Source organism: Mustela lutreola, chromosome 6 (genome assembly GCF_030435805.1).
Source record: "Mustela lutreola isolate mMusLut2 chromosome 6, mMusLut2.pri, whole genome shotgun sequence".
Lineage (NCBI taxonomy): Eukaryota > Metazoa > Chordata > Mammalia > Carnivora > Mustelidae > Mustela > Mustela lutreola.
Window position 1 is genome coordinate 67,599,838 of NC_081295.1, and position 24,126 is coordinate 67,623,963.

At 38.9% G+C, this 24,126-nt stretch overlaps 1 protein-coding gene and 1 long non-coding RNA gene across 2 annotated transcripts; one reads left to right on the forward strand and one right to left on the reverse strand.

Annotated features, from left to right (window-relative positions):
- Positions 1 to 330: 330 nt before the first annotated feature.
- On the reverse strand, positions 331 to 3,418 carry TCF21 (transcription factor 21). The gene is made up of 2 exons (XM_059177514.1): positions 2,694 to 3,418; positions 331 to 894 (listed from the first exon to the last, which is right to left on the reverse strand). The coding sequence occupies exons 1-2, from the start codon at positions 3,141 to 3,143 to the stop codon at positions 805 to 807; spliced, it is 540 nt and encodes a 179-aa protein (XP_059033497.1). The 5' UTR covers positions 3,144 to 3,418; the 3' UTR covers positions 331 to 804.
- Positions 786 to 23,902, forward strand: LOC131833781 (uncharacterized). Its single transcript, XR_009354629.1, has 3 exons — positions 786 to 920; positions 21,909 to 22,048; positions 23,732 to 23,902. It is a non-coding gene; the product is annotated as an uncharacterized LOC131833781 (long non-coding RNA).
- Positions 23,903 to 24,126: the final 224 nt, after the last annotated feature.

Genomic DNA, 24,126 nt, shown 5'->3' on the forward strand with positions numbered 1-24,126 from the left:
TGTTAGTAATGTTATCCCCCAACTTTTTTTTTCTTTTTCTTTCTTTCTTTCTTTTTTTTTTTTTGGTTCACGGTTACATTATTTATAATTATCTTAAAAGTAACCTGCAAACCTGAGCCCCGAGTTGCTTTTTGAGGTTTCATTGCAAAATATGAGCTGCACCTTCCCCGTGGAAATTGTGTTTAATCTTTCCCATTTTTAGAAGTCTGGATTGAGGTTCAAACAAATCACTTGTATTATCAGGCTTCCCCCTATTCTCCCACTTTTCTAAGGTATCTATCTCTCTACCTATCTATCTATATTTTGTAAAAATCACACCAATGTCAGGGCTTTTAGCAATATAAAGAAAGATTTATTTTCGAAAGTAGCAAAACTTGTTTGAAAAAATATATATATCTTTAAGTGAATTACTTTATAAATGTGACTGTCAAAGTCAGCTATTCTATGATCTACATTTTACAACATATTGTACAAAAGATACACGTTGATAGGCTCTTATTATCTATTTATATATTTATAATTACATATTGCACTTGGACCAGCAAGGCTCGCAGAGTCATTCACGGTAGAAGTTAATAAAGTTAAATAGATGGGAATCTTTGTAAGTACAATTGATCTCCTCAGGTCTGGAAACGAATCTCCTCGTCGCTGTAAAGTGTTCTTGCGGGGGTGGGGGCGGGGGCGGACAGGGAGAGGAGCGTTGCGAGGGGGAAGCACAGACAGAGAGCAGGGAGGGCAGGGGTCGCCTTCCCGGGGCCCGCTCCCCCCTGGGAGCGCGCCTTTCCCAGACTCGCACCTCCAGGGTCAAGACGCTGTGGTTCCACATAAGCGGCTCGCGGTGACCACTTCTTTCAGGTCACTCTCGGGTTTCCCGGCCACCATAAAGGGCCACGTCTGCAGGAGAGAAGAGAGTGGAGGAGGTAAGTGGCCTTGGAGGAGGAGTAGGGTGGGCTCCGAGCCTGAGACCAAAGGAGAAGGCGAGTTGGGGGCAGGCAGTTGGCGAGACCCGTTATCGCTGCAATTTGATAGTTGTTCTAGTGCGCCTGTGGCTGAATAATGAAAAAGGGTTGGTGCCGAGCGTAGCTCAGGGTGACAGAGCAAAGGGGTTCATCCTAGTTGTAAGAGAAACCGAAAAGAACAAGTTCTTGGAAAGCCCAAAGGTGCTGGAACCGTGGCACAGTCTGGAGGCCCCTGCCCCCGTGAGCCTAAGCAGGGAAGGCGAGAAGGTCCTCGTACCAAGTGGACACCAGGTTCCAGGCGAAGTGCCTTCGGGCCCATCTTCTGAGGCTCTAGCCAGGTTTCCGACCGCTTGCTTTCCTCCCCGTCTATTTTTCTACTGCCAGCTTTCATTTCCTCCCTCACAAACCCGGGCTTTTGAACACACTTCCTAAATTAATCGGTGGTGCATAAGGGGAGGGGAATAATGCCAATAAAATAATATACACTCATATTTTAAGATCATCTTTCTACTGGCTAAGGGAGCATTGCCTTTTCTCCTTTCCGAGGTGTTTTAGAATAAAGCTAACTTAGTTTCTTCAAAGACGAGCGCAGCAGCAACTGTAAACGAAGTGATTACTTTCATTTTAGTTCCATATTTCTAAAAGCTATTTACTCATCTTTTTTTTTTTTTTCGAAAAAGAATAAACTTTTAATTAGAGGGAGAAATATTTACCGGGGCAAAATGTCGTTTTGGATACCCTCCCCCCAATTCCTGAAACCAATTCAGTGAGAAGACAATTCAAAGTTTCAAACCTCTCCCACTAGTGCTGGCCGATAAGACGACTTTTAAGAGGAAAACCTCTCATTCTTATCATATATAAACAAAGGTGCTAGTAAGTTGTGGTCCTTGTTTTTCTTTAGAGCCTGGAAGTCTTAAAATTAAATCAAATAGAAAAAGGAATTAACCCATACTTCTTATACAGCAAAATACATTTGAAAGAAAATTCGCCTCAACCAGCATTACTTTTTTTTTTAATTTTAAAAGACAGACTGAATAGGCATACTTTTTAACATAAAATATATCACGTTTTTAAATCTTCGATAAGAGTGACCTTTTTTAATGTTATTTATTATAGACTCGTATCATTTATTACACGAATATTTGTGAGAATTTACTGATTATGCTGATAGTTGTTAGAACTTCTGGGAATTAAAAATGTTAACCTACCTGTAAGAGAAGAGCCGAATATTGAAGTACTTGGGAACTTACATGACAATTATGCGGGCACGAATTTGTCTGTATCTAATGGTTCCAAATATGCTTGGGAAAGAAGCAGAGTTGGGTGGTTTTGCGTACAAAAAATGAGAAAGAGAAAAAAACCAAGTTCTTCAGCTCAAAGAAAAATAAAGGCATTAATAAAATGCCTTCTGGGCGCTCAGCAGCTGGTCGGTGCTCCCCGTTCCACACCAGCCCTGACGATGCTTGCGCGGGTTCGGGGATCCCTCCTCTTTGCCAGCTCAATACACTTGCAAACTCTTAATTGGGCTGCCACGTCAAACACTAGCATAAATCATCCCTGCTCCCGCGGCTTGCAGGGCAGCGAGCGAGGGCCGCGTGGGATCTCCTGCAAAGGTCCCCAGGGGAGCGTCAGGCTGGGGGCGGCAGAGGTGCGCGCACACACACTGGGCACAGCCGGCTGCGGGCGCGCCGGGCGGGGGCTTTCGGGTCGCCGCAGCGGCACCCGCGGACTTACCAGGTTGACCGGGTGAATGTAACCGTTCTCGTACTTGTCGTTAGCCAGGATCTGCCTCAAGTGCGCAATGTAGCTGGATGCCAGCCTGAGCGTGTCCAGCTTGGAGAGCTTGGTGTCCGGGGGCACCCAGGGCAGGGTCGTCTTGAGCCTGGAGAAGGCCTTGCTCAGCACCCGCATCCGGGCCCGCTCGCGCGCGTTGGCCGCGTTGCGCTGGACCTGCTTCCCCTCCTGGCTGACGCCGCTCAAGGGGCTCTTCTTGGTGGGCGCCTTCCTCCTCTTGCCCAGGCCTCCGCGGCCTTTCTGGGGAGACCCCGCCTCGCAGTTGGAGCTCTCCTCGGTGCTCTCGTTGGAAGTCACAAACTCTTTGCTCGAGTCCATTTTCAGGCCGTCGCAGTCCAGCATCTCCACCTCTTGAAGATCCTCCACATCGCTGAGGGAGCCGGTGGACATGTTTGGGGGAGAGGATGAGAGAGAGTGGGGGGAGAGAGAGAGAGCGCGCGAGAGCGAGCCCCAAACCAGGGGGCCCCCGGGTGTGGAATGTGGAGCAGCCACTTCGTGTTGGGAACTGGAGTTGGGATCTGGTTGAGTCTCAAACCCCTTTCCCCTTCCCAGAGCTGTGAGAAGGAACGGAGAGGGCTTCTGCGGGGAGGAACCCGGCTGTGTTTCCCCACCCCCGGAGTCGTGGCCGCAGAGGAGTGTGAGAGAGCGCTGAGGAATTTGGTGGACACTAGGAATTTATCTGGGGGAATAGAGAGGCGGATCCTTGTAGCCCAGGGGAGGGGCCTACTAGGCCCTAGCGGACTCTTAGACCCCTTTCACAACTGGAGGGAAACTCGGGCAGAGACCCTGATTTCCAACTTGAAATGTAAATCCTCTCAACTGCAACACGCAAATACCAGTTACCTTCCACTTCGGCCCAGGAGGAGAGCGCCCCACCCACAGCCCCTCTCCTGGGCCATCTCCTAAGGCCCGCTTTCCCTCTTAAGAGGTCATAGCTGGTGGTTAGTGAGGATTTCAGGAAAATGACCAGATTCTTTTGCTCTTCCCGGGCCTTCCAAACACAAATTTCACAAGCATCTCCCTGTCCTCACTTCACCGCAATTAAAACACCAATTAAAATCCAGACAGCGATCAACTCCCTCCTGCCTGAGACTGTGGCTTTACCAAGGTATCTTCTCTCCTGAACTGCGGTAAATTAACAAAACAAGCACTTCACTGAACCTTTAGGATGATGCAGGGAAAGGACCCAAACATCCATCTGCACCTGGTCCCTTTAAAGCTATTAAGGAACTGCCTGTGTGTACACAAACATCCTTGAGACTCACACACCCACAGCAACATACACAGTTTAGTGGGAGTGGGGTCGCGGTGAGAGAGAGTCACGCAAGTGTATGGAAAGCATTTTGTTAATTGGTAATCTTTTTGTGACGAAATTAAAACTTTCCCCTAAATTTCTTTCTAGAAATGCATTTAAGAATGTCTTAAGAATCTTAGCGGCTCTCAGATATTATCTTGCCTGGGATTTGTTTTCTCCCTCCCCCAATGCCTTGGCCTCCTCCTTAGGACCTCTTTGCTACCCGGGTTCCCCACACGAAGTTGATATTGCAGAACACGAAGCATTGCTATCCCTTCAGGAAAGGTTTTTGTTGTTGTTGTTGTTTGTTTTGTTTTGTTTTGTTTTTCCTTTCCTATCTCTAACTCCAGCCAAGACCCTCTTTTCCTGGAGCATAAGAAAATCTGGAGAGCTAAATAGAAAAGCAAAGGGCGCCAGAAACCAAGAGCTTGCACAAAATCCGTGAAATAAAATTGGAGAGATGGAACGCATGGATCTTACTGATTCTTCTCTAGGTTTTCTTTCCTTGCAATTAGGCACTAAAGATGAGGGCTGGAGCAGAGTGTAAGAGCAGCTTCGGAACTTCTGGCTGGCGGTCTGTACCCCTCTCCTACATTAAGATATCATATCTCTAATCCTGGCTCAGCTGGGAATTCACTAACCTCTAACGTTTTGTTTTGTTAGCAGGGTCTTGTTTGCTTTCCCCCATGCTGTAAACTAAACAGATTGTCAGCAAATCAGTCTTTATTAATGAATTAGTGAGAACCCCTCCCCATAACATCTTTGCCCAGGATCCAAAATTTGTTAATCACCAGTGTAGAGATTTATGAGCTCTCTTATTTTCTGTTGTTTGTGCAGGTGGAGATTTAAATGACCATATCCACCACCAAGATTTATTGTGAGAGTGATTGATGTTATAAACCAGCAACAGGACTCTTCCCACAGCAGGGATGACAGAAATATCAAGTTGAAGTTGCCTTTGTCCTCATGCACAACGGAACCAGTACTACAACACAGAAAAAATATAATAATTTAATCTGAGATCCAAGACAGCATTAAGAGAACACCCAGCAGGCCTGTTAAACATTTCCCCACTCATTCCCAAACTAGTTTCTTCGATTTTCCCTCCCTTTTCTTGCCCTTAGGTAGACATGGAAGTTATTTTTAGGCTAAAAGAGCTATTGTGAAAGTAGGCATTGGTCACACTTTGTGAAATGTATGTTTGCAGCTCCTGAGATATCTGCAAACTAGCCACAATTTATTTATGTATTTATTTAGGCTCCGGAGTGGGATCATAGTTAAGAAAAAGAACTATGGCCACATACCAAGCTATTAAGCTGTATAGATTTTGCTTCTCTGAGCACTCTCTTTTGGTCAGGGGGGATAGGGTCTGGTTATCTGCCACACCTCAGTTGGTAGGCTGCTCAGGCTCTTAGAAGGACAGCAACCATCATAGAAAGAAGTACTGCTGAACAGATTTCTGCGATTTTTTCAAGGTCTGAAGTGTAAGATAAGCAATTTCTGGAAGAGAGCAAAACTAGCTTCATGCCACAAATTGGTTTATGTGCCTAGCAATTATTATTGTTTTTTAGATAAGCAAGGATTAAGTCCACTCATCCTGCAGTGATACATTTAGAGTGGGAAGGGCAACTGGGTTAGTAATGAACTTTGGGGTGTCTGTGAACACTCTCCAGGGGATGGTTACCAGTTTGGGATGTGAAGATGTGAAGAAGGCTGTTATTTAGGTATCTGGATGTGAAGTCTGGAAGAAAGTCCATTAGTATAAATAATACTTTTTTTTCTTTCCTCTTGACATTTTGTGTCTCTCCCTGCTAATAAACACTAAGGGGCAAATGGGTGGGAGAAATGCCTTATTGGATTCTACTAAGAAAACCAGTTAAGCTGTAACTTAAGCTGTGCCAAATTCTCCCCAAATATAAACTATATTCTGTGAGAAGAGAAGCACTTTTGAGAAGCTGTATTAACTCTTTCGATAAAAGAGAAATACTTAGAACATTACTGCTTCAAAACGCCAACTAGAAAGCTTGTGGTTTGAAAGCAGGAGGTAGTTACTCAAAGTTCTTGCTTTACTCTTAAGAGAGAGTTTATGCCGCAGAGACATCTGGCCAATTTGCTGTACACTTCTAACGATTTGTTTTGCAAGAAAGACTATCTTTGAAAGATTTCAGGGCTAAGGAAAATCTATCTCCAAAGGTTGTAAAATGAAGATTAGGTGTGGAATGTGTCCTTGAACTTAAATCCTGGTCTATCAGCTGATAAATTTTCAGGAAGTTCAAATCTGATTCAGTTGTGCTTGGATGAAATAATTTGCTTTTTTTATGAGAAGGAAACCGTTACAGGCTTCTTTCAGACTTTATATGCCATCACATTCTCTTTCCTGGGGTGAAAGGGGGGGGGAATTATATCTTCCAATTAAAATTTTAATTCTTTTCTCATACTCTCCATTTTTTGGCCAGAAAGCACACAGGCTGACAAATTGGAGAAACTGCCAATTCTTTTTTTTTTTTTTCTTTCTCTTCTAATGAACACCTCCTGAGGAGTTATTCTCTTTACTTGATGGCAACCACCACTTAAAAAATGTCTGGGCTTTCTGTGCAAATCAGTGGCTCTTTTTCCATTCAACAAAATTGTCACTGTATCCTTGGCTGCAACTAATTGATTGCTTTCCATCTCCTGCTCATAAGCTTATTTAAATCTGGTACTTTTTTTTTTTTATTATTTTTTTATTTTTTTATTTTTAAGAGCAAGGGCAGGGGGGGGCAGAGGGTAGAGGGAATCTTAAGTAGGCTCCACATTCAGTGCAGAGCTTCACACAGGGCTCCATCTCATGGCCCTGAGATCATGACCTGAGTAGAAATGAAGAGCTGGATCCTTAACCGACTAAGCCACCCAGCTGCCTCCCCTCCTTTAAATTACATTTTTAATTTAATTTATAAAGTGAGTACTGTCTCTCCTTATGTGTTCCAAATTGTAATGGTGCTGGTCTATCATATTTTAGCAGTTAAAGTGAGTAGAACACTAGTGAGTGAGATTGGTGTCTATTTAAGGAGGTCAATATAGCGATACGGGTGTTGTGTTATCTATGCCTGGCATCAATTATGATCAACAATCAGAAGTCCTCTTCGTGTTCACCTACCCCTTCTGCCCTTTCCACATTTTATTCAATGAGTTGTAGCTCCAAATCCACAACACTAAGATTTAAAGCTGGCAAACAAAACAAAACCAACAACAGTAAAGTCCAAAGAAAGTCCAAACGCCTCGTGGCTTTTATATCAAAGAAGCAACCTTGCATCTAAATGCTCCATAATGTGACTTTGAAAGCAGCCAAGCCCATGTGCTTCAAGGACAGAGTTTACCTTAAGAAGCAAGTTGGCTGAAGGAACTCTGGAAGATAGTGAGAGATAAAACTTTCCAAATTCAATTTCATGTCCTCCAGTCCTAGAGTAATTGTATCAGACCTACTCAATATTGAGAAAAAAAAGGGGGGGGGGAACCTGAACAACCCCCTCTAGTTGGGTACTGGGTGAGGAACTCTGCCTCCATTCCTCTATTTTATGTAGCATCTTTCCTTTCTGTTGTCACTATTAAGGAAAGAGTTGATATACAAAGTGACCATCTTAATAGAGATCTGTGTCATAGACTTTCCCTTCCTTAATAAAAGAGTTTTAGAAAAGCTTGTTTGAAGATGACTTGTCTGTATCTTAACGTGAAGCCTGAGAACAAATCCTCCTAAATTCTCCTAAAAAGAATAAATCTTGTGGATTACACGAAAGATACCTGTAAAACACATATATGTGAGACATGTTTATTGGTGGCTATAAAACAGAGATGGGCCAACTTGCTGTCAACCTCCTTCCTGTCAGGTTAGGAGAAGACGTGCGCTAGAATTGAAGCCTATTTCTGGTGATTATCTCCTGATCATAACCTTGTGGCAGGTGCTTTTCAGCTGGAGGAGTGAAGAGTCATGGAGTTTGGATCGCAGGACCGGCAACAAAGTCCTGAGACTGTGACTCCTGATCTCAGAAACATGATATATTTCCAGATGATATACTTTTAAAAAATAGAACCCTCAAGTAATAGATGGTCAGAATTGGAAGGGCGGAGGACCAAGGGAGGCCTAACTAGCCAAGATTTCTGCGCAGGTTCACATTAGTTGTGACCAACTTGCCACTTGAACCTATGTCCTGATTTGCCTTCTAATGCTCCTTGCACAAAGCCAGAGTGCTTTGAATTGTTCTTCCTATTTGAATAACAACAAAATATGTAAGAAGACTTATATTCTGTTATCCCCTGTAACAACTGAATCCTGAATTACATAAAATGAGGTAGATTTAAGCTATCCCTGGGCATAATGCCTAGAACCTCATCTAAAGGTGTTTTAGTAATGTAAGTTCCAGAATAGCCTTGTTAAAATCTCATCTCTACCATGAGGGCCTCATGGGTGGCCAAGGGCCACTCTTTCAATCTCCTTTTTTACATTTTTTTTTTTTCTATCTCCTCTGCTAAAACTCTGGTTCCAGCCATCAAAATCTTTTGCTCAGATGACTATAAAAGTCTCCTAGAGGACCTTTTGTTTCCATTCCTGCCCTACTAAAATCTGTTTCCAAAGGAATTGTCCAAGTCATTCTCCTACTTCAAATTCCTTAAAGCTTCCCATTGTGTTTGATATAAAGTCCAAATTCCTTATCGTGGCTGGCATGGCTCTACTTTGCTTACCACTTTCAAGCACACAAAGCCATGTGTGTGTCCCTCAATGACACTGTATCAGTGCTTAGGTCAGGACCTTTGTCCCTGTTCTTTAGGAGGCTTCTCTTTGGCTTTCTACAAGGTTGACTTCTTAGTTTTCAGGTCTAATTTCAAATGTCACCTTCCAAGCAAGAACTACCCTGAGCATCCTTTCAGGAATATTTTTGTCCTATCATCCCATTTTACTTATTAGTAACAAATAACAGTAGCCAAAGTTTACCACAAATCAGACACTGTTGTATTTTCCAGATTAACCCATTTAATTCTAATAGCAACTTTGGGAGTTAGGAATAACTAATTTTACAGATAACATTGACTTACAGAGAGATTAAGAAAAGTGTTTCATTCAGAAAGTTGCTATTCCAGTTGTCTATTATTGTGCAATAACCCAAATTCGTGACTTCAGTTATTTCTCTTATTTCTGTGGGTTGACCAGGTTCTGATGGTTGGTTTTTACTTCTGGTGTCTCCTGTTGTTGTAGCTGGAAGGCATCTGGAGCTGGAGTCATTTGAAGGCTTGCTTAGACTGAACATCAAAGGTGACTTCTTTATTCACATACTCAGTGTCTCAGCGAGGATGGCTAGAAGAACTAGGGCCTGGCTGGGCGTCTCTTTCTATATAGTCTCTCCGCATGGCTTCCTCAGCCTGACAGTCTAATAGGGTAGCTGAACTTCTAATAGGATAGTTGGCCTCCTTCTGAGTGAACATTCTATAAGACCCAGATGGAGGCTGAAAGTCTTCTTACGACCTAGCTTGGAAGAATGCACAACATCATTTCTGCCTCATTCTCTCGGTCAAAATCAAGTCATGGGGTCTTCTCAGAGTCAAGGGGGAGGGAACTATACAAGAATCTGAATACCAGGATGTATGGTTCATTGGCTGGGGCATGGATGGTTGTTGTCATCCTTGGAGGCTAGTTACTACAGTGGATAACTGCAAACCAAGATTTAAACACGATCTAGCTCTAGAGCCTTATTTTATATAGCTAATATGTCCTACTTGTTTTGTTTAACTGTGTTTACTTTATTATTGTCTGTTGACTCCCCTTCCCCTTTCTTCACTATAATGAAAGCTTTAGGAGTGCAGGGACTTTAGATCTAGACAGGTGGTCCAGGGTGGGTGAGTGACTGCTCCAAAAAGACACACCAGGACTCGGGTTCCTTCGCTCTTGTAACTCTGTTGTCCCTGAGCAGAAGTACCTTCCCATACATAGGTGAGGTCAGCTTACCCTTACCCTTAACAGTTCTCAGGGAGGGGAAAAGAAGGTGAAGGGCAAGTGGATTTCTTATAACAAGATCTGGAATTTAGACATATCACTTCAGTTCCTGTCATATTGGCCTCTTTAGCTGGAAAAGGAAAAATTTGGAAATACAATCTCTAAATATGCTCAGCTTAAACTCAGAGTTGGGGGAATCCATTAGTAAGAAGAAGGAAAGCCAATTCAGTTTCTGGCCATATATTTGTAGCATAAAGGATTAGGTTAACATATATGGAAAAATACAGATCACAATTCTATGAAGTTTAAAATTTGTTCAAATTAAGTACTAGTGGACTTCAGTTCTTACTTGGAGCTCAGAAAAATATTTAACAAGCTATCTTTAACTGCGTATGCGAGAGCACTCATCAGTGTGGGTCATTTCAGCCAATGTTGTCACTATTTTCTGCTTAGTAAATGGCTTTGTAAATTTGCTGTTTTTGAGGATAGACCAATGAAAAATGTTTAGGTTGCTGAGGTTATTACTAACAACCATTGGCCCTCACTAAAGTCCTTTAAGTTGCTTGTTTAATTTCTATCAATTTTGTCATGTGGTGGCAAGGTTGAGACTGAGTAGAAAACTTTTTTTTTCTCTCTTTTAAAAATTTTTTTGTTTTTCTGACACACTTTCAAGATTTGGTAATAGTTTGCTGTCTTAGGTTGGGCTGCCATAACAAACCTATGTTCTTACAGTTCCAGAGGCTGGAAGTCCAAGATCAGGCTACCAGCATGGTTGGTGTCTGGTGAGAGCTCTGCCTGGTTTGCAGATGGTTGCCTTGTCACTCTATCCTCACATGGTCTTCCTTCTGAGAATGTGCAATGACAGAGATCGCTCTCTTCTTATAAGGCCACCAGTCCTATTGGACCTACTCTCATGATGTCATAACCCGAATTGCCTTCTACATATCTTATCTCCAGTGCAGTCACACTGGAGCTAGGGCTTCAACATACGAATTTGGCAGGGGAGGGGAAAGAACACAAATCAGTCCATAGCATTTATCTTTAGAAATTGTAACTGGAAAAATATGTGTTTTTTAAATTCATTATTATTTTCAACTTTCCAATTACTCAGGATTAAGAAAAGATATGCCTAGGACACTTGTGTCATTTGAGGATCTGCTGTCATCAATGTCACCATACCAATGTCAATGCCAAAAATGAGAATAACAAATTCCCAGCATTGTTTGTCTCAGTTTTCTTTTTAAGGACACTAGGAGGAAGAGCTTTAAATCTAAATTCATGGTCTATGACGAGGAGGGTCATCTGATACTCATTCCTAAAATCTGCAAAGGGCAATCCTCCTAGAGAAAGTAGGACCATTCTTTAGTCAGAAGCTCTAAATCAATTCTACAGAGCCCATTAGCAGAAGAATCTAGGAATTCTTTATCTAGTGCCTTTGAGTATACCACATAGCTCCCACACAGAAATAGACATGGGTTAGATCAATTCAGTAATAAAATTTGCCAAACGTTTTTGGGGGATTACTTATAGACAAAACAAACAGTGAATTAGCTTCACTGGGGTCTTTTTAACTGGTCACTCTGACATATTTTAGATAAAGCCAGTATTATTTTCAGCTAGAATGTTAGGCAGATACTATAACTTGCCCTCACATGAATAAGTGAATTCTTTTTTCTTTTAACCCAGTTGCAAAACTGACCAAAATGAGAAAATCCACCCAAGAAGGGGAGAGTAAAACATTTCTCAAATTAACAAAATATTAAATGGAGAATATAATGCTCACATCCCACTGAATTATAAAAAATGAATGTCCTTAAAAGGACCATGATTTTTGCTCTTCTTGTCCTCTTCTCTTAAGTCACTGTAACTCAGTAGAATACTTGCACTGTGTAAGAAGAGACCAGATCCAACTTCTGCTTATACAACTAACTAGTTGTGTGAACTCAAACAAGTCTCTCAATTTAATTTTGCTGGTTTTCAGTGTCCTGTTTAACATGGCGACAGCAGGAATGGACCCCATGTTTGGGGTGCATTAACTGAGATGATATCTGTAAAGTGATTTAGTTTAGTCCTTAACATGTAGTAAACACAAATATTGGTGGCTGTTGTGATGGTGGATGCTATGATAATTATCTCTAAGGCTCTTTTTGACAGTAGCAGTCTGGATTTTTTTTTTTTTTTCATTTTCACTTTGGGGTAGGAGTAGAGTTATAAGAGATAGAAACCTTTTAATAAGAATAACAATCATACAGAACGAAGAAATACCTTCTCTAAAAACAAAACCCTAAAAAAGTGTGTGTGGTCAAGAAGGAGTAATTTCAATAAAATCTAGAATTCTCTTATTTTGGACCAAAAGCAGCTATTATGCCAGTCATAAAATTAAAATTCTTCCCCTTTACTTTTTGGTGATTTGAAGGATTTTGTCATTAGCAATTATTTTTCCTCCCTGAAAATTGAATTTGTTTAGTCCAGATCATGGTGGATAAGGATAAAGTATGTTTTGTAAGGGCCTCACAGTAAGTCAGTTATATCACCAAGCATTTAAGCCTAGTGATAAAAAATCACAGCTCTCTACTATGCAAATAACTTGGCTTTTAAAAAAAGAAAAAAAAAAGAACTATCACCAAATATTAAATCTTAGATACAACTACTTTTATTTGGGATGGTTATTTTAAAATTGATACTGGGTTAGCATCCCTTTTGAATTTTTTTTTGTCATTTTTAAGAAATGTTAAAATTCTATTAAATGATTTTCTCTTTTGCCTCAGTAGGGGTACATTCTAAATTATTTGTTGGGGTTCTTAAAAGAGAAAAAGAACTATTTACAATGAAAATGATCTGCTTCCTATTTTTGGTTTTGTATTACTAATTTCCAAAATATTAGATCTCAGTAAGCCTAATAAAACAAAACAAAAGAAAATAACAAACAAAATTGTTCTCACCTACAGGTAAAATGATCCCATCCTGGGATCCTGGCCTCCAAGTTCATTCTCACAGAAAAGGGCCAATATCTTGAATAGCACTTATCTTTGGTATTCATGACTGACTGACAAACAAATGCAGAAATTTTGAAGTACAAGAATTGTCTTCATTTCCTGGGGCAGCTAAAACCAATGACCAAAAACTGAGTGACTTAAAACAACAGAAATTTATTCTCTCAGGGTTCTGGAGTCCAGAAGCTAAAACTCAAGATGTTCACAAGGCCATGTTCCTACTGAAAGCTCTAGAGAAGTATTTTTCCTTGCCTCTTCCAGCTTCTGGTGGCCCCACGTGTTCCCTTGCTTGTGGCCACCTATCTTTGCTCTCCATCTTTATCATCACAGGGACTTTTCTCTGTGTTCCTGCATCTTTTTCTATCTTTTATAATCATACTCTCATTAAATTTAAGGCACACTTGAGTCCAATATGATCTCATCTTGATTCTTATCTTAATTATATCTGCAAAGATTCTATATCTGGATAAGATCACATTCTGAGGTTCTGGGTGGACATGAATTTTGGGGAGGTACTTCAACCTACTAGAAGTCTCCATTTTGTGATTTACACTACACACAACCATGACCAAGGATCTCAAGTTGGGTCCCCATGGACTGAAAAAATCAGGGCGAATGAAAGAATATATTTAGTCATTTATTTGCATCTTAAAGAAATTTAGTTACATTGGATTCTTATATATATGGAAAAATGCAGCCAAACTTTACCTCTAGTGATGGGGGGGATCCACCAATCAATAAACCAAACATACAAAAACAATTTTTAGAATAACACTTTTTATAAAATTTTAAACTTATAGAACAGAAGGAAAATAATCATATCTTTCTAATATTATATTGATACCTGATTTCCCATTAAATGGAAATAGGTAATAAAATCATGAAGCTTCTATTTTAATGTTACTCAAATACATACTTTATTATTTCAATTTTTATATATGTATTTATATTCATATACATTTCAAGTATTAAAAGTTTTAAAAATTCAAGTCTTAAAAATTATCTAAGAACTTAACCACTTATAGCATGTATTTTTCATTATTTTGCCTTTAAGAAGAAATTTTGAAAATTAGTCTATAGTTATATTAAGAAGAGCATGAAACGCTTCAGTGTTTCACCTTTGAGTTTTTTATCTCTACTAAGTAATTACTTGAGTCCAATTATTTTGCATTCTTAGCTCTCTCTTAAGTTCCCTTTCTTTAAAAAGTGCTCATAGTTTTGCAGCAATGTCCACAGTAGCCTAATTATGGAAAGAGTCCAGATGTCCATCAACAGATGAATGGGTAAAGAAGATGTGGTATCGATATCTACAATGGAATATTATACAGTTATCAAAAAATGAAATCTTGCCATTTAAGACGGATGGAACTAGATGGTATTATGTTAAGTGAAATAAATCAGAGAAAAACAATTATCATATAGTTTCACTTATATGGGGAATTTAATAAACAATAAAAGGAATATAGAGGAAGGGAAGGAAAAATAAAATAAGATGATATCAGAGAGGGAGAAAAACCATAAGAGACCTTAACTATAGGAAACAAACTGAGTGTTGCTGGAGGGGTGATGGGTGAGAGGAGGGCTAACTAGCTGATAGACATTAAGGAGGGCATGCGATGTAATGAGCACTGGGTATTATAAGCAAATGAGAATTTATTAGACTCTACATCTGAGACTAATGATACACTATATGTTAACTAACTGAACTTAAATAAAATAAGTTATAAAAAAGTTAGTCTCTGATGCTGGATAATCTTAGAATAAATATGGTACCCATCCTCCTTCCTTGTGAACTTTTAGCCATTGAATCAAAGTCTCATAGATTTCTGAAACAATAGAAACAGTATGTAAATTTGCTAGGTTTTTTTCTTTGTTTGTTTTCTTATTTACGATAATCTTTTTTTCATAGTGGAAGGAGCCTGATGAAATAGGTTTCTTTCTCTCTCTCTGTTTTTTTCCTTTGTGTTCTTTCAGTTGTGTTATTACTTCTACATTGAAAGGTCAGGATATGCTCTCTTATTTTGATTCAAAAAATCTTAATTTAAAAGATGATATGAATATGGTGCAACCAATGAAAAGTTATTCTGGGCACAGGTAAGGATCTGTGTTGTTTGGCCATTCGGGTGGAAGCTGGAGCCAGTGAGGACCTCCATCCAATCCAGCCAGCTGCTCTGCCCAGCTCAAGTGCTCACAGAACCTCCTCTCTGCTCACAGAACGTAGCTCACCACTAAACCAAGGCAGCTAACTGAATTTCTCTTCTTTTCCATGATGTAGCAAATCTTGGGAGTACACAATATTTTCTTCTTTTTAAAATTTTTTTATAAAGATTTTATTTATTTGAGAGAGAGAATGAGAGCATGAGAGAGCACAAGAAGGGTGGAGGGGCAGGGAGAGGGAGAATCAGACTCCCTGCTGAGCCCCATGTGAGGCTCAAGCCAGGACTCTGGGATCATGACCTGAGCCAAAGGCAGATGCTTAACCTCCTGAGCCACCCAGGCATCCCACAACATTTTCTTCTTAACACTGACAAATACAAATTAAGAAAAGAATGAATGACTGCTCAGTGCCTGGGTAGGTCAGTGGGTTAAAGCTTCTGCCGTCGTCTCAGGTCATGATCTCAGGCTCCTGGGATCGAGCCCCACATCGGGCTCTCTGCTCAGCCAGGAGCCTGCTTCCCTCTCTCTCTCTGCCTGCCTCTCTGCCTACTTGTGATCTCTGTCTGTCAAATAAATAAAAAAATCTTTAAAAAAAAAAAGAATAAATGAATGCTATTTATAAAGAGCCATTGATCATAAAATTGAAGATACATAAATCAAATACAAACACAGTTACAAATGAGAGAAGGGTGTGTTTGAATTAAAGATGCCACTGTTAAAATACAGATTTGCAAAACATTAATTTAAAGGTCTTCTGAAAGCAAAAGACCAGAAGCTTCTGGCGTTTACCTTTAATTATGAGATTTATGATAATTGGTTGAGATTATTATTTAATATAATGGTTTTCATCAAATTCTAGTCTCAGTGAACTTTGGGATTAATTTCAACTTTAGCATGGAAATAAAAGCATATTTCTCTTCTTTCTTTGCAAGGTATTGTCAGGACAAAGTCCTTGACTTGCACTGCAGGTTCATAGACATTATGGAATGCCTTCTGGGGTCTAGGCAGAGCATGGGACATCACACAATGAGCTGTCTGATTTATACGAATATATACTTTAATGCTTTTCACTCTTTTGGGAAACATAATTTTAACACGTGACCTTAGTGGGTTGAAGAATAGGGTAGAGATGACAAGCAAACACTTTTTCCCCTCAGTTTTCTTTCTATATTTGGATCTTTGGTGAGATAGGAGAACTGACTTAGATCCCGAACAGCAACTTATACTAACAAAAAACCACTAAATTGTTGGGAGAAATACTAACACGTGACTTTCTTCAGACATTCTCTAGGTGTATTATCATCACTAAATTACTTAGTGATGTTTGGTTGCATTGTGTTCTTTTATTTAAAAAATAAAACGTCTATAAAAACAACTCATGTTGTATTAGTCATCAGTTTTGGCACTAGAAGTCTTATTGACACATACCATGTGAAAATAGCTAAAAGAAAATGTTATCTTAAGGTTCCATACATGTTTTTTTTAACTTTTACCTATAGAAAATATAGGAATAAAACATTCTTTCTTACATCCCTGAATACTCATGTATTTTTAAAGCAAATGTTTGACTTTTTTTTTTTTTTTAAATTATTCAGAGTGCCATAGAAACTCATTTCAATTGAGAAACCAAATACCTGGACAGATCTTCTTTGTGATGGCTTCACACTCCGTCATCCTACAATTTCCTTTACAGGCAAAACATTGAGAGAGATGATGCCTTTTCTTTGACTGCTTGTTTCTGGAGTCTACACCAACACACTTCACTTACATTTTTTCTCTCTATAGAAAACAATTAGGGGAATTTTCAACATTAGGACAACCTAGTGCCCATTGTTTTTTTCCCCCTCCTGAAAAATAAAGATAACTGATAAAACTAGTATTCTGGGGAAGAGCTTACATGATCTAAACTATTGCCTTTCTTCTCTGTTCAACAAATATAAATACCTATGATGATAATACACCTAGAGAATTAAAACACATTTTTAAATATTTTAGCTTTCTTATATTTCTTGTTTTTTTTTGTTTTTGTTTTTTTTTTTTTAAGATTTTACTTATTTATTTGACAGGCAGAGATCACAAGTAGGCAGAGAGGCAGGCAGAGAAAGCGGGGGAAGCAGGATCACCCCAATACAGGGCTCCATCCCAGAACCCTGAGATCATGACCTGAGCTGAAGGCAGAGGCTTAACCCACTGAGCCACTCAGGCGCCCCAGCTTTCTTATATTTCTTATCTTTAGTTTTGGGTTTCATCCATATTCAGGTAAAAATGCTCTGTTTTATTTAAAATTATATCCAAAAGAGGGGGATCAGTTTGGCAAAATTATGCTTTTATTTTTGGCTTTTCTAAGTTGCTTTCCTTTGAAGGCATGTTTGGTGCGTGATGTTCTCTAGTTAACAACTACCACATCACAAAACAAGCTTAGCTGAGAGTTGCAAACTAGTGGAAACAAACAAACAAAAAAACTTAAATGCCTTTGACAAAAGAAGAGAGGGTTTAAAAAGAGTAGGTGAGGTGTAAGTTATCATGAGGGCTGTGGGTAACTCTATAGGGTAAGTAGCTATTGACCTGTCCACAGAGTTACTGAAACCTCTCCCGGAGCTCGGGGAAGGAAAATAAAGTGTTAGTAGAAGTTTCCTGTAATCCTTCCTCTTCGTGACATAGGATCCCTTGGGAAATCTGCTGCTGTTTTAAGATTTCTCTACTCCATACGGAGCAGTGATTATCTTTCCAATGTCATGTTCTAGGCCCCTTAGCCAAGTAATCCAACTCATTCTTGGTGACATGCCATCTCCATGGGCAGGTCTTCCCAAGATGCCTATCTCTCACATTTCAGTTTTACTTTTAAATGGGCTCATTAAATTTCCACGTAAATGTTAAAATTTAGCTGACTGAAGCTGTTTCTTCAAAAGCTCAACAACTTACGATTGTGTTAAGTAAATCAAACACACACAATGAAAGAATCAGATTTAGAATTTTGAAGGCACTATGATAGAATTTTAATTTTTGGAGTATGATTTGGAGTATTTAATTTTTTTGGAGTTTATTTTAAAATTGCTTTTGGAGTATGTTTTGGAGTATTCAATTACTGAAGTATTATTTAAATAAAATTCACCCATGAACATTGGGGAGTTATGTGCTATGGTGAGTGCTGTGAATTGTATAGGACTGATGAATCACAGACCTGTACCCCTGAAACAAATAATACATTACATGTTGATCAAAAAAAAATTAAAATAAATAAATAAAATTCACCTTTATAATTCAATGATTTTAGTAAATGTATGGAGTTGTGCAATTATCACTACAATCTAATTTTAGACCATTCCCATTATTCCAAAACGATCCCACTTGCTCATTTGTAGTTTATTTTCACTCTTGCTCCTGGTCCTATGTGGTCATTGATCTGCTTTCTGTGTGTGTAAATTTGCCTTTTCTAGACACATTATATAATTTATAAATGACATAATTCAGAAAATAATGATTCTTTCTTTGCATTTTCCCTTTTTTACTTAGCATAGCATTTTTAAGGCTCATGCATGTTATAGTATATTAGTATTTTCTTCCTTTTAATTGGTGAGTGATAGTCTTGCATTTTAATTTTTAACCAGGTATTTGGCACAATATGGAAACACAGAGTCAGCTAAAGGACAGAGCTTTGACTTTAGTAATAATTTAGTATTAATACTTTAGTATTTGCAACTATATGCTAAGTGTTTTAAAGAAAGACAGTGAGATATGTACTTTCTCTTCACTTCTAAAAACTGTAATGGAATATGATGACTAGTTTCTCATAATTTCTATTTAGAGTTCTTATGGAAATAACACTGCAGTTTGTTCTGGGAAGGTTGTTAAGAGAGAATTTTTAAAAATATGCATCAATAACTCCTGAGAGAGAAACTATGCTCCTAACATGATCTCTTTATACAGACATTGGCTGAGATATATTTTTCCCAGCTCTAGTCCCCCAGGTTACAGTAGATATGAGGAAAGAGAAAAAAAATGAGTAACAATATAAGACAGAAAACAAAGGCTTAAAATTACATATCAGGGAAAATTACACAAATTACAATTACACTCAACATTATGGGTTAATCACGGAACAAAATGTTCGATGAAAAATCAGGCCACAAAAGACTCACTGTAACTGTTTATATAAATATATAATATATATATGAAGCTATATACAAACACGAAACTCAGATTAGAGATTTTATCTAAGGGTAGTAGAAGGGTTTCTGAGGGAGCACAAAAATAGATTCACTGGTGTATTAAGTAGTATTTTAGGTATTAGCCTTCATGTGTCTGGTGAGGGTCTGCTTCCTGATTCTGTCTTTTCCCTGTGTCCTCACCTGGTAAGAGAGCTAAGGAGTTCTGTAGAGTCTTCATTATGAGGCCACTAATCCCATTCGTGAGAGTTCTGCCCTCATGATCTGGTCTCCACCCAAACACTTTGCCTCCAAATACCATGACATGGGGGATTAGCTTTCAACATATGAATCTGGGGGTAAAAATAAGCATTCTGTCTATAACAGTGGTTTTTAATAGTATGTTCCTAACTTACATATGTATTGTATAAATGTCTTTATGTGCGGATTAAATATTATATAATTATATCCTTCTGTGATATAAACCAGGAAACAAGCTTGACACAACTCACATGATTTGTGAAGTCATTAATTTATCATGTCCTCTCAAATGATATGGAAATAGATTTTTATTTCTAATAAAGTTCTTCTTTGATAGTAGTAAATATTTCAGATGTTAACCTTCAAAAGAAAATCTGTTGTCCCATCTCCAGCAGAATGCCAGGAAGGACTACCTGTTCAAAGTGGTAACTTTAGTGAGGCCAAACAATTTTTTACAGACTGAGTATCTCTGGGGTTCACTGCCTTTGGGATTGATTATCCAGTTCTGTTCCTTGTTCACCTTTTGGGACTTTTCACTACTCATTAAGCACCTCCATTAGAGAGGAGGGAAAGGAAAGGAGAGGAGGTGAAATTCAAAACGCTCAATGTTATTTCAGTGTTGGTTAGCTAGCTGGACTCTTAAGAGCTATAGGACAAATGCTGAAATTAATGGGCATGCCAAATATTTTTGTTAATCTGTGAAATTCACTTTAAGGTATTTTTTCTTACATTTTTAGATATAGTTCCAATAAAAATGGGCCTTTTGGATGGGTTCTGCCTCAAGTGACAGAAGACCTATTATGATATAAGCAAAGGGAAATTTATTGGCTCTTATAGGTGAAAAGTCCAAGGATGTAGTTGGGTCAGTACTTCCAGGGTTAGCACTTAAATTCATCATTAAAACTCAGTCCACATTTCTCCTCTGCCTCCTGAGGGGCTGACTTCTGTGTCAAGCTCCAAATGGAATTAGAATCTTTGCCTGAAAGTTTGAATGTACTTACTCCCATGTATTATCTAAGCAGAAGAGGGGGGAATGCTGTTTTCCCACAACTCCAGTGAAAGAGCTCAGGGCAACACAGTGACTCTGATAGGTTCATACCACACAGATTTAACCCTGAAAAACTCTGATTACCCACTCTCTCTAGTTTTCCCTGAGGTAAAGATAAAAACCTTGAGCAGGTCATGGCACCTGGGTGGTTCAGGTAGTTAAGTGTCTGCCTTCAACTCAGGTTATGATCCCAGGGTCCTGGGTTTGAACCTTCTTTTTTTTTTTTTTTTTTTTTTTTAAGATTTTATTTATTTATTTGACAGAGAGAAATCACAAGTAGATGGAGAGGCAGGCAGAGAGAGAGAGATGGAAGCAGGCTCCCTGCTGAGCAGAGAGCCCGATGCGGGACTCGATCCCAGGACCCTGAGATCATGACCTGAGCTGAAGGCAGCGGCTTAACCCACTGAGCCACCCAGGCGCCCCTGGGTTTGAACCTTATGTCCAACTTCCTGTTCAGTGGGGAGCCTCCTTCTCCCTCTCCCCCTTGCTTGTGCTCTCTCTCCCTATCTCTCTTTCTCTCAAATAAATAACTGAATTCTTTAAAACAAATGAACAAACACACACGCCTTGAGCAGGTCATATGTGTGACCTTCGCTTTCACTTCTTCTTTCTTTGTAATCAGGATTCTTTCCTTACCGGTATTCTGAACTTGCTCTTTTAAGGTCGTCATCAATTTCTGATGATAAAAACAATGGAGTTTGAAAGGAGTTTGGAAGAAGTTGATTGGGTGAGCCTGGTGGTGGGTATTGTGGAGAGCAAGTATTACACAGAGCCCTGGATGTGGCGCATAAACAATGAATCTTGGAACACTGAAAAAAAATTAAATTAAAAAAATAAAGAAGAATTAAAAAAAGGAGTTGATTTCAACTCCCATGGATGACTGTGAGGGTTCAGAACTTTAGTGGAGGGAGTAACCACAGATATAGTGGACAGCAGGAGAGCTAGAATTAGCAGTGGAGCCTGAAGATGGGTCTCCCATTGCTGCAATTTCATTATCAAACCTGAACGGATGAGGAGCTGCTTATGGATGAGCAAAAAAGGTGGTCTCTTGAGATGGAATCTATTCCTAGTGAATTCCTTCCATAGTGAAGATTATTGAAACAACAAAAATAGACTTTAGACTATGACATATACTTGCTGATAAAGCAGGGGCAGAGTTTGAGATGATTGACTTCAATTTTGAAAGAAGTTCTATTGTGGGTACGAGGTTATCAAACAGCATCACATGCTACAGACAAATTGTTCATGAAAGGAGTCAATTAATGCAGCAAACCTCATTGTTGTCTTATTTTAAGAAGCTGACATAGCCCCTCCAACCTCCTTCAACCACCACCTTGATCCATCAGAAACCACCAATATTGAGGCAAGACCCTCCATCAGAAAAAGACTGACTTGCTGAAAGCTCCAGTGATGGTTAGCATTTTTCATCAATAAGGTGTTTTTTTAGACATAATGCTATTGCACACTTAAGAGACTACAATAAAGCATAAACATCACTTCTGTAGGCACTGGCAAATCAAAAAATTAATTTGACTTATTTTATTGTGATAATCATTTCATTGCAGTGGTCTGGAACCAAACCTTCAGTATCTCTTAGGTATGCCTGTATGTAGATGTGTACATGGGTATATGTGAAGAATATATGAATATATATTATGTAATGATTGTTTTCCTCATAAATTTGGATCATATATTTTTTGTATGTATTATATATTTAATATAGCCTAGATAATAGACAGATATATGTATAGTATTTACCTATCTATCTATCTATTGACTTGTAAATTTAACAAAATGGCTTGGAAATCTTTCCATGGTAACAAACATAGATCCACTTCATTGCAATGATTATGTAGTACTCTATGGTATCACTGAACCATAGTTTAATCATTGATGAAACACACACACACACACACACATACATATATATCATCATATATATATATATATTTAAAATATATATATTTTAAATTTTCTCAATCTACTAGACTTTAAGCTCTCTTCACATTATCTTTGATCACCTGTTTTATTTTCATTGTGTCTCCTTCACAAGTCACCTAAATGTGGGTTCTCTCTAAGGTTCTGCTGCTGCTCTTCTTATTTATTCCCCCTTTTTTAAATGTACTATTCAGCATAACATTTAGTTAAAAGTTTTTCCGCTAATTATAAACACAAATTATATTTTTCAACTGATATTAATAGAACAAAAAGATTAATGGCTAGAAGCAATAAATGTACTGGCAATCCATCACCAAGCACACACATATACACACCTGCACACAACCATCTTATCTACTTACTCAAAGCTGCCTAACTTAACAAAGCTGTCTTAAGTCTCCTGACTGGTCTTTTTTCTTTTGTAATGTTCAGTTAATCCACATATAGTACATCACTAGATTCTGATGTAGTGTTCAAGATTCATTAGTTGATATAATACCCAGTGCTCATGACATCACATGCTGTCCTTAATACCCATTAGCCAGTTACCCCGTCCTCTCACCCTTCTCCCCTCTGTAGCCCTCAGTTTGCTTCCCAGAGTTGAGAATCTCTCATGGTTTGTCTCCTTCCCTGATTTCTTCCCACGCAGTTTTCCCTCCCTTCCCCTGTGGTCCTCTATGCTATTCCTTATATTCCACATGTGAATGAAACCATATGATAATTGTCTTCTTTCTCTGATTGACTTATTTCATTTAGCATAATCCCCTTCAGTTCCATCCATATCGATGAAAACGGTAGCTCTTCATCCTTTCTGATGACTGAGCAATATTCCGTTGTATATATAAATCACATTTTTTAAATCCATTCATCCTTTGAAGGATATCTCAGTTCCTTTGTCTGTTTGGCTATTGTGGGCATTGCTTCTATGAGCATTGGTGTGCGTGCGAACCTTCTTTTCACTACATCTGTATCTTTGGGGTAAATATCCAGTACTGGAATTACTGGGTTGTGGAGTAGCTCTATTTTTAATGTTTTGAGGAACCTCTATGCTGTTTCTCAGAGTGCCTGCACCAGCTTGCTTTCCCACCAGCAGTGTAAAAGAGTTCTCCATTCTCCATATCCTTGCCAACCTTTGTTGTCTTTTTTTATCTTTTTTTTTTTTTTAATTTATTTACTCTAGAGAGAGTGAGAGAAACAGAGACAGCACAACCATGAGGGGCACAGGGAGGAGAGAGAATCTCAAGCAAAGACTCTGCAGTGAGCAAGGAGCCCAATACAGGGCTCAATCTCACAACCCAGAGATCGTGATCTGAGCTGAAAGCAAGAGTTGGATGCTTAACCAACTGTGCCACCCAGGTGCCCCTGAAAATTTTTGTTAATTCATAGGTTTTTCATTTATTTATTATATATAGGTTTATTATTTATTATTGTATAATCATGTTTGTTTTAATAATACTATAAAATTAATAAACTTAATAAACTAACAATATCAAAGTACAAACAATAGGGATGATTCCTGCCCAAGCAGGACTCTCCTTAAATATATCAAATAATGTTATAAATATGCTTAACAAC

Coding starts and splice junctions, on each gene's coding strand:
- TCF21 (XM_059177514.1), bottom strand. CDS start 3,143: ATGTCCACCGGCTCCCTCAGCGATGTGGAGGATCTTCAAGAGGTGGAG. Junction 895..2,693: donor ACATTCACCCGGTCAACCTG/GTAAGTCCGCGG, acceptor TCTCTCCTGCAG/ACGTGGCCCTTTATGGTGGC.